Genomic DNA, 10,716 nt, shown 5'->3' on the forward strand with positions numbered 1-10,716 from the left:
TTGGCAACATGGAAGGCTTTGAGATATCCTTCAGAACACATCCAAGTGAAAGGGGATATGAAATTAAGAATGTTCTCTGGCACTAAGAAAAACATTTAAGTGGCAGGAGAGCTCTTGGCACGTTGTAAAGAGATACAATGTTGTGCAAGTGTTTTGGCAGATTAGGGAGTGTAAAGAAAAAAACACAAAGGAGTTCCTGCGTTATTTATGCTTTATTCCACAGTGTCCTAACATTAATGTGAAATAGTGCTCGGGTATAATGCTGTAACGGGTTTGCATAGGGGCCCCCGTTTCTCTACCTTGTGTTGCTGTATTCAACATGTTTATCGTTGGTTACTGCGATAGAGTAACATAGGGTACCGTCAAGAGACTAAATCAGAGTAAATTAGTGCTAAATCTCTTGTATTCCCTTGTGCTCTTTTACTTATGTGTTTAAGAAGGCCACAAAACTCTTCTGTATGGGAACATTGTGTGTTTTATTAATTTCCTGTTTAATTGTACTGTAAAGTTCATTATACTATGTGTTAATGTAGCTCTTAAAACAAATTATGGAGACAATTTAAAACTCCCATTTCTATATGTTGAGCTTTTCTTTGTAGATACAGTGATAGTTGAAGCATTATTAAACACGCATCTGCAGACACCAGACAAGCCAGGCTTGTTTTTCCCTCAAATCTTATGGTGCTGCCACAGCCACAAGGGATTCTTGGTTGGCACATGCAAATAAGGTCAACAATGAGGCAAAAGATCATTGTTGACCTTATTTGCATGCGCCTACCCAGAATCCCCTGTGGCTGTGGCAGCGCCGAGAGATTTCTGAGGGAAAAAACAAGCCTCCTGGATTGTTTGGTGTCTGTAGATGAGTATTTAATAATTCTTCTACTACCCCCTTAATTTTAAGTGGAAGGGTTTTCAATCACCTTTACTCACCATAACTGTTGTGATTGAGATACATTGAAGCACTTTAGCAGCAAACTGGAGATGGGTTAGTGTCTGGAAGCCTGAATCTGAGTGGGTGCAGTTCAAGTGTCTGCACGCAACAAGCAGTCTTCCTATAGTAATACCGGAGATCTCTGTCTGACTCTGGAAAGGAAACTCTGAGCCAGATCGTTCCTCTCTGTACACGCTCTTAATATGCACAGCCAGTGCCCTTACTGATATGTTTATGTAGTTTTTAAAAACAGCACCACAGATCAATGCACCGACAAGGCTGGGGACATACGTTTTCGTGTATTAATGGGGCATAACTAATTACTTGTTACATCATTTTCCCCTGTAAGTTTGTTGTAAATTTAACAGCCTGCCATACATTTTAGGTCGTCTCTCCTTATTCTATTTATCGACTAGTTTTACCCTCCCACCTCTTGTTTCTTATCTGATTTTCTCCCTGCCTCTTCTACTTCTCATTTCTCCGCTTTTTGTCTCTGTCCCTTTCTGGTTGTCCACATATTTCATCTTTGTCCCTTTAACCTCATTTTTCCTGTACTCGTCTGTAATCAGTTTGAAAATTCTGCTTTCATCCATGTTTCCCGTGCCTCGCCGCTGTCCTTGCATATCTAGCATCGCTCATACAAATCCACCTATGTTTGTGTTAAAGCAGGTATGTCGCTTTTCTGAAATCTCTAAATTTAATAAATGTATAGTTGTTTACATAGAAAAAAATCAGAGTATATTAGAAAAACACCTTTGTGTTCACAGGATATGCATGATTATTCCTCTCTCCGTTAAGTTCTCATCCTGGTTAGGATGTTACTGGTTGTCGTCGATTGGCTCAAGGGAAGCTTTGTGCCGATGAAGGGGGCAATAGGGAACTTCAGGACAAGAACAAATATATAATATAATATATGCTGGCCTTGCCGCTCGGGCACAAATTTACCTTAAAAGTTAAACAATTTCAAATTATAGGTCATTTCAATGAATGAATTCGCTTTTGCTAAGTGCTGTGACAGCAACAGTTCCCCAGAGCTGTTCTGCTCCTTGGCTTAGCCCACAGGTCTTTAAGATTTATATACTGGTGAGCCAGGCCATCTTAATCATGTAATTTTAAGCCCCCGTGATCAACTTAATAGTCTGTAAAATTGCAATCTTGATAGAATCAGAGTAAGTAGCTTGCATTAAAACATGCCTCTTAAGAAAAGCAGATGATGCTGTCTGGGATTTAAGTATTTGATGCTTGTGCATTGGATTTATTATGAGACTGTAAGCATTTTCATTGTATGTTTTGGGGGTTATAAAATAAGTGTGTGCTTTGTTTCCATGTTTGTGTACAATAATGAGAACTCTGCTGTGAAAGCTGTGTTTTAACTAGACGTCCATGGTGAAAGTTGAGTGAAACATGGCAGTGATGTGTTTTTAAGAGCTTTCAATTCTGGTCTATAGTGGTTACTTTATTTCTGTGAGATTTAGCTCTGCTTTGATTCACGTAATGGTTGGTTTTCTTTCACTACACACAGCCTTGCTGAGGTTTATATTGTATATACTTCTCCTTCGCCTTCCTACCCTTTTATGATTTTCTGCATCTAAAACTAAAATCAGAGCTGGATTTGGGGTCTCAAACCATCTTTTTAGAACTGAGCAGGTTACCAGAATTGTTAAAATGTTTCTGTAACCTAAGATCAGAAAATGGGAAAATCTACAGTTGAGCTGTGGAGGGGGGGGGGGTGAGCATGTATATAAGTGTTTGTGTGCATGGATGTCTAAATGTAGAGCTAAGGAGAAAAATAAATGGAGGAGATATGGGGACAAAGGGGAGAGGGAAAGTGAAATCAGAGGAGAGATGAAGAGAAATTAAGGTGATGACATAAAAACAGGATATAATGGGAAAGGGGGAGAGATAAAAGGGAGAGAAGGGATCAAGAAAGGGGAGGGGAGATATACAGAAAGGGGAGAAAGGTAAAGAGGAGTGATAAAGAGAACAGATAAAGAAAAAAGGGGGAGAAATTGAGTGAGAAGGGGGAGATAAAATGGGAGAGATAAAGAGAATAGAGTGAAAAGGAAAAAGGTGAATTAAAGATCAAAGGGAGAGCTGAGATAAAGAGAAATGGAAGAGGAGGGCACTGTAGGTGCAATTGCTGTGCAGGGTAAGTCCTATGGATGCAATCTGAGGCAATTCTGTGGCTGCAATCTTGGGGCTGGGGCAAGTCCTTATGCACATATTAGAGTTAAAATTGGATGTCAAAAGCAGATAGACTTGGTTGCATATTTCAGAGATTGCTGGAAATGAAGAAATCAGAATTGTTGGTATTTTGATAAGAAAGCAAGACTACTGAGCACAGTTCCACCAGGTAACAGACTTGCTAGTCTTAGCATCATCCTGTTAAGTGGGTATCTGTGAATTAAACTCACTTGTGCCCATAGTATATTTACTGTTCAGATTGCCATGGGCTCTTTAAGCTTGAAAGGTATATTTCCCTCCAGGATGTCTCTTGGCACAAATGTCTTCTGCTCACAGAATGTGTACAAACCCATCAGGATTTTTGCCTCTTTAGAGAAGAACTGTGCCGCACAGAGGGGGGGTGCGCACGTGAGAAGGGAAAAGCCATTACACACTCTGCTTGCGCAAGATATTACTGGCCCTGCTTTTCCATCGCTAAGTGGGTAGCTGTAACCCTTTCACTGCCCCATTATCTTGTTACGGAAGCAAAGTGCTGATCTGTGGCTGTGCGGACGCTCGCCCCGCTGACTCCCTCCCTCTCCGGGTCTTGTCTCTCATGCACATGAGAACTCAAGGATTCAGCCAGTGTGTAATGAGAAATGGTGGGACTGTTCCAGCGTGTGACTCTAGCTCACTAGGACCTTTCATTAGAGTTAAGTTTGCAGGAGGATCTGGTTTTTTTTTTTTGTTTTTTTCTAGTTTATTTTCTAAGGCTGTTTTCTCACTTTCTCTTTGAATAGTTTACAATTCAGTAACTGATTACATGTTAAAATATGTAACATTTTATTAAATCCTCCATTGTGTGTAAACCTTGTGAGTGGCAATCTTAACTTAGTCCTAGAGCTCACAGGATTCTTCTCAATTTTACCCTTTGATGCTGCCTGTCTTTAATGTCTGAGGCGACGTTAGAAGATTTCCAGAGAGGAATTTTATATATATATATATATATATATATATATATATATATATATATATATATATATATATATATATATATATATATTATATATAAAATTCCTCTCTAGAAATCTTATATATATACTGGTTTTGCCTCGCTGTGCCACGCATCTCAGCCCTCCCAGTGTAAACTTTTTTTAATATAATTCCAGAGCATTTACATTTACATGACAAGGCACACTCTCTAAGACGTTTTAATTTTATTGATCCAGAAAGACCACTTAACAAGGCCATCCGTGATCATCACTGCTCTTGCTCAAGATGGGAGACACTCATGGAATCTCTGGTTTTTAAAAACATGAGACCCACCATCACTGTCTAGATTAGATTATTATGTCCGTATTAACATCTCATTATCCCACTTATTATTCATAGTAGTTCAACTTTCGAGCAGAATTCCTTCTGAAGTAGAGCTCAATGTATCCCTTTTCAAGTCTAAAGACGATCGGCTTTGAATCTGTTAAAATATTACAGACAGGGCTATTGTAGCTCCTGGCGTGAATTTAGCAGCAGCAGCCGAGGTGTTGGATGGCTGCGAGCAAGGGTTTTTTTTCTGTCACTTTCAGACAGGGCTCACACTCCGAGCTGTATGTGGGAGTTCATGCCAGAAATCTCTATTGCCGATTCTGTTTTGAAGTCTTCCAGCCTAAACTGCGTGTATCAGAAGCAGGGATATTTGGGAGCCCTGACTGCAGGTGAAATCGCTGGCAAGATTGCAGTTATGTTGCAGAGCTTTGTATGTTTGGCCAGGTGTCAGTAGAGGAATATCTAGAGGTGCTCCAAGCAGGATTGCCATGTAAAGAGCGTTCAGCTCTGGGAAAACAAAGTGACAATGCAAGGCCGTTAACCAATGCAGAGCTAACATTAAAGGCCAAGCTATTCCCGATTCAGCAAAATTGTGTTAAGAGACATCACAGCTGAATTGTTGTAGAACACCCAAGGGGTGTCTACTTTCATGGGTGGTATCAATGTACTCAAGAGATGTTACTGAACACGTATTGGGGTGGTGTTAGATAGTGACATAGCAGGAGCTGAAAATTCACACTTGAAGTACAATGTGTGTGGGGATAAAACACACATTTTGACAATTTTGGTGGTAAAATTAGTGCATGGAAAGGGTTAAAATATTGCCATTTTAAATTAAAAAATATTTGATTTGGTAAATTGAACTGACCAGCTTCAAAGATGTCCCAAATAGGACATGGTGACAGATGCACCATCTGTCAAAGTTCCAAGTTTAAAAAAAAAAAAAAAAAGAGCACTTCCCAAAAGTGGCGTTTTACCTCCCAAACAACCCAACAAACCCATCCATGGTTATCTCTGTACTAGGGAGATGTTGCTGGACACATATTGTGGTGGTGGTCGACAGGAGCTATAAACTTGTACCTGAAGTACAATTTGTGTGAAACTTTGGCAAAGGCTAGTGGTAGAATATTGTGCATGGAAAGGGTTAAAATACCAGCATTTGAAGTACTCTGGGATGTCTAGTTTCTTTAAAAATATATGGTTTGATGGGGTATGTTGCACTGGGCAGCTTCAAAGATGTCCCAAATAGCACATGGGGGCAGAATGACATTGGAAAACATTGGGTATTTCTAAACTTAGGACAAATAGAATCTATTTAATAGTTTTTTTAACAGCCTGTTAAGGGGTTAAAAAAGCAGAGGACGCATATGAAATGGCTCTTACAAGCCACTTACTCCCACATGAATCACTACACATCCCCTGGACCTTCCATTCTGCCTGCGACAACATGCAACGTGCAGTGGACAAAGTAATTCGCTAGTCTACCGTGACTGCACGTAATAGGTCAGCACCGGTTGCTAAAACATGAGATTAAAAACTATTTAAATAACCTTAACAAAAATTGATGGTTAAGAGCAAAATGATTCAGCAGGCATAGTGTTAGGCTAGGACTCCAATTTACAGACATTACATTTTTTATCATAATACATACATTTCGTAAAAGACATAATTCCAAAAAATAAATGCGGATGCGCGCACAGAACACCTGGCTTCCATTAGCAAAGTCTGACGTTAAAATGTGTTGAGCAGTGATTTTCACCTGCTTGTTTCCGTTTTATAATCAATGTTTTTGCATCAGGCATCACTACATGTAGGACATTGTGTGAGCGCAACATTAACTTGGCAAGATGTCTTTGGTTTAAATGCAAGTCTTGTGAGTGCTGGGTTTAACACAGGGACGCGCTCCTGTATTGGCCCTAACCAGTTGGGATTGTGAATCACACATAGTAGCAACACGAAGAGCCGCTTTGCTATGACGCTTTGTCCTGTGTAGCTGCATGTGTTCTATGATTTACGAACAGAACATTCGAAAATGTCCATGAAAGGGAAAATAATCCTTCTCTAGCTACTGAAACTAACTGAGGACCTTTTTGAAGCTCAAACGGTTTAAGGTCAAAATGAAACTGGATTTGCTTCTTCAAGATCATGGTAGCAAATGTTTCTGCTTTATAATTTTTGTAGAATGCCTTATAATTCCTCAAGAGCTAAATGGTTAACTGCAGCACCCCCTAACATATTGCCACTTAGTGTAGCCGTATAACATGTTAATTATTTCCCAGTAATTCAATCCATTAAAATACTCAACCTCCTTTTTTATTTATTTTTATAGGAGCGCTCGTTTTCAGCTTTCAATTTTATTTACAAGGCCACCACAATCACTTCGTCTGTACGCCTTTTACAACCAACCATCTGATGCGGCAAAATATTACACTAACAATAGAAACAATAATCTTTCACGATCAAGAGCGTGCCAAGGCTTCAGAACAGTTCCCATCAGTCGGAGGTGGGGGTTGTGAGCGTCCATAGACGAGCTTTGCTTACTGCAACATAAAACAGCTGACTTAATTCACCTCTAAAAAGGCTGTGTAGACCAAGCAAGTCCTTTAAAGGGTCTCGTCCAAGCACAAAAGAAGATGGGGTTCAATCACTGTGTTTGATAACCGTCACTTTTATATTAAGACATTTTGTCTTTAGTAATTCCTTCTCGGTGAGTGGGACTGCAGTGCAGCAGTGGATTTAATTACTTGATTTTTGTTAGAATCCAGAATCTATGATAGTGAAATCGAGTGTATTTACAACAACAAAAAAAGCATTGTTCCCAGTCTTCTAAGAAAAAAGGAATTTCTCATTTTGTTGCATTTAAGCGGCACTAATAAAGGAAAGTTGAGCTGTATAGTTTTAAAGTGGCACCGGTGCGCACTAAACAAGGAAGAAGGGTTTCCGACTTACGTGAATAGAATGTGAGCCTTTAAAATAAGCTGCCGTATGCGTGGCGACCAATAAGTGACCTGCCCAAACGGCTGATCTCTAGCTTAATGAAACGGTTTTGCTTGATGGGAGCACAGCTGTGTCCTTGGAGTTATGATGCTGGTCTATCTCTAGGTGACAAATGGTGGAGAAGTTACTTCTATGCCAAGGGAAATCTACTCATTAATAACACCCTTAAAATCCCTTTTATTATATGTATATGAATTAAGTATCAATAACGATATGGCTGCCTAAAATCAGTGTCTCGTATGTCAAAATGTTTCAAGGAATTAATGGAGCAAAATCCTGCTTATGGAAACTGCACAGTTAACAATTTTTACATTCAACAAAAGTAATACTTACAAGTGTTTTATTTATTTAGGGACTGATTGAAGGGGAGATTTAGGTGACCTTTTAACATTTTAATGCCATTTCTGTTTTGTCTTTCAGGAATCCAACGTACTCATTGCTGCTAACAGCCAGGGCACAATCAAGGTAATTTTTGTTTTTTTTTCTTTTGTGACGTATTCCTTATGCAGTGACTAATACAAGATCATGAAATCGTATTGTCAGTATAAAAGGTATATCATTATCCCATCATCGATGAATGATTGTAACAAAAGCTTTTGCTAGCAAATCTAATTCTTGTAATTCTTGACTCAAACGGAAGACTAGCATGCTCAATACTAATGGCGTCCATGTAGGATATTATCATTTATTTAGTGTTTCCTCACTTCCATGCTGGCAGAATGTCATATTACACTGAACGGTTTCATTATTCGGCCAGAAGAATTCTCATACACCTACCCATGTGCCTGATTTTAATTATTTGGCACCGATGTTAATGCCTTTTTTTTTTCTTATCGTCATCCCTTAGGTATTGGAGCTGGTCTGAAAACAGGATTCCCAATTAAAGAATGAAGGGTCTCGCCATCCTTTATGTTTGGGCACGAGCTCCACCTGCATAAAACATTAAATTCTTCAGAGGATCTGGAAATCTGTCTTCTGGGCTGTCATCGGTGGGGTTAGAGCTTGAGTGGGAATAAGCGGAGCGCATGATGTACTGTGGCCCTTGGAGGCATGCCATGCTCCTCAATGTCTCTTCCCCTCTACTGTGTACTTTCTTCTGGTGCTGCTTTTTACCTTGATACTGGGTGGAACTGTGTCTTGCTCATTGCGCACTGCAGTTCATACTGGCACTGAAAAACAAAATTATCTGAAGCATAGAGACTGCCTGTATTTTTAATATAGGGGAAGCTGAAATATTGAAACATGATAATTCAGAGATACAACTGAAACAATATTAAAATAAAGATAAAATGTTTCTCAAGACACAGGTTGTTTGTGTGACATTGGGGGCAGTTACCTCCCTGAAATAGATCATGCCATTGATTCAGCCCTGCAATGGATGAAGCGCCGTCTAATCAGTTGGCTCTGGGCTGCTATGAAAGGATGATGCTAAACTGCCTCATTTACATTTCATTCAATTGTAAATCCAGTAATAGTTTAATTTTGCAGGTCATTCTTGACGCACCACAAAAACCTGAAGCTGTTGCGTGTTACCTTTCGGAAAGCAGATGCGACACTTAAGTATATTTTTTTTTTCCTGTTTTTTTTTCTACTACACAGTCCAATTTACATAATAAGAGGTAATTTGCCAATGTACCTATTATCTTCAAAATAGATGTAAGCTTTTTTCCCCCCCTTCTACAAAAATACTATTTTCTCTTTGGAAATCAAGCAAAACTTGGATTCTCTGAATGTTCTCATGCAGTTACCTATGCAAATGGAAAATGCTTTTAACACATTCCAATGTTTGGATATACAACTCATAATTTTAACACAAATAAATAAAAAAATATTAAAAAAAAAATCATAAAGGTGAACAAGAATGATTTGTCTGCCTTTTCTTTTTTTGTAAATTATACATGGGGCAAATATTTTGGAGATACTAGTTTGTGGCAATCTTGCATGTCCATGACACAATTAATCTGAGGCTACATGTAACCTCTTTTTTTTTTGCCTGTGCCATTAAAGGACATGTTTGATGGCGCCAAATAATATATATATATATATATATATATATATATATATATATATATATATATATATATATATATATATATATATATATTGGTTTGCCTAATGTTTTTCTGAAACTTGTATACATTTAACAGACTGCAGGGGGCAGCACTTCACATGTATTGGCTTGCAACATGTAAAATGCCCTGTCGTGGGGAAAATGGCTGATGTGGCAACCCTAAATACATATATGCTGTAAGCATACTTAAAGGGTTATTTCCTAATCATATGTTTATTTGTAAATCACTGTTACTTTAGTTTTTCGTATATTAATAATGCCCGATTACAAATTTACATTAGGTTTTTCAGGCATTTTTTTTCTTTTCCTTCTGCAAAGTCCTGTGCTTTATAGGAAAATTCTTCAATGTTAACACACGCCATGGGGTAATGGCATAACATTCTCATCTGCTTGATTATTCCTCTCCATTGTTAAATATTCCACGTTGTTGCTTATTGTGGATTTGACTCGGTTATCTTATGTGAGGATGGAACCAAGAGAACTGACAACGTTTGAAATTAATCGGATAATGGTGGCCCTACCGGTCTGGCACAGATCTCACCATAAGATGAAAGCCTAAACTAAATGTTAAACAATTGCCAAAAATATTGACAAATCTATAGATACATAATTTAAAGAAAGTCATGTACTTAAACCATCTTTCCCCTTTTTAGCAATTGGGGTCCATCCAGCTGTGGAATTTTTTTTGTGTATAGCTTTCTGTGTTACAGTATGTGAAGCTACCAAAGTGTTCTGTCTTGTGGTGTGTGTTCCAGCCTTTGCTTGATGCTGCTCCTTTGCATGGATGGATACTTTTTGCCAGAATGAAGGCAACTCTAAGATATGGGGGGGATATACAGTATTACTGTATACAGTGTAAATAAAACTTGTATTTTAATATACCCATTAAAATATGAAAATGGACATATGATTTTAATTAAGCAAACCTTAAAGAAAAACCAAAAGTTTGGGGTCACTTAACTGTTTTCATGGAGAACGGGGACATTTCCACATGTAACATAATTATCAATTAGCTTTTTTAGTATAAACTTGGATTAGTGAATACAACAGCATTGGAACATTGAAGCAATGGGAGTGATAAGGGTCCTCTGTATGTCTATGAATTTATTCCATTAAAAATCAGCTGTTTCACCTGTAATAGTCCTTTATAACATTACCAATGTCTACACGGTATTCCTGATCCATTTCATGATATTTTCATACAGACAGAATTTGCTTTCCTTTTTTGAAG

General features: G+C 38.3%; 1 protein-coding gene and 1 non-coding gene across 2 annotated transcripts in view; both read left to right on the plus strand.

Moving 5' to 3' along the window:
• Positions 1-3,320, plus strand: part of LOC149288429 (E3 ubiquitin-protein ligase COP1) — a 53,493-nt gene extending 50,173 nt beyond the window's left edge. Inside the window, exon 19 of the mRNA XM_089491636.1 lies at positions 3,285-3,320. Coding sequence (XP_089347762.1) covers positions 3,285-3,320 — 36 coding nt within the window. The remainder of the gene's footprint in view (positions 1-3,284) is intronic.
• Positions 993-1,126, plus strand: LOC149288430 (small Cajal body-specific RNA 3). The gene has a single exon (XR_016277409.1).
• Positions 3,321-10,716: the final 7,396 nt, after the last annotated feature.

Source organism: Sceloporus occidentalis, unplaced genomic scaffold, assembly GCF_023333645.1.
Source record: "Sceloporus occidentalis isolate IW3139 unplaced genomic scaffold, rSceOcc1.0.p SCAF_51, whole genome shotgun sequence".
NCBI lineage: Eukaryota > Metazoa > Chordata > Lepidosauria > Squamata > Phrynosomatidae > Sceloporus > Sceloporus occidentalis.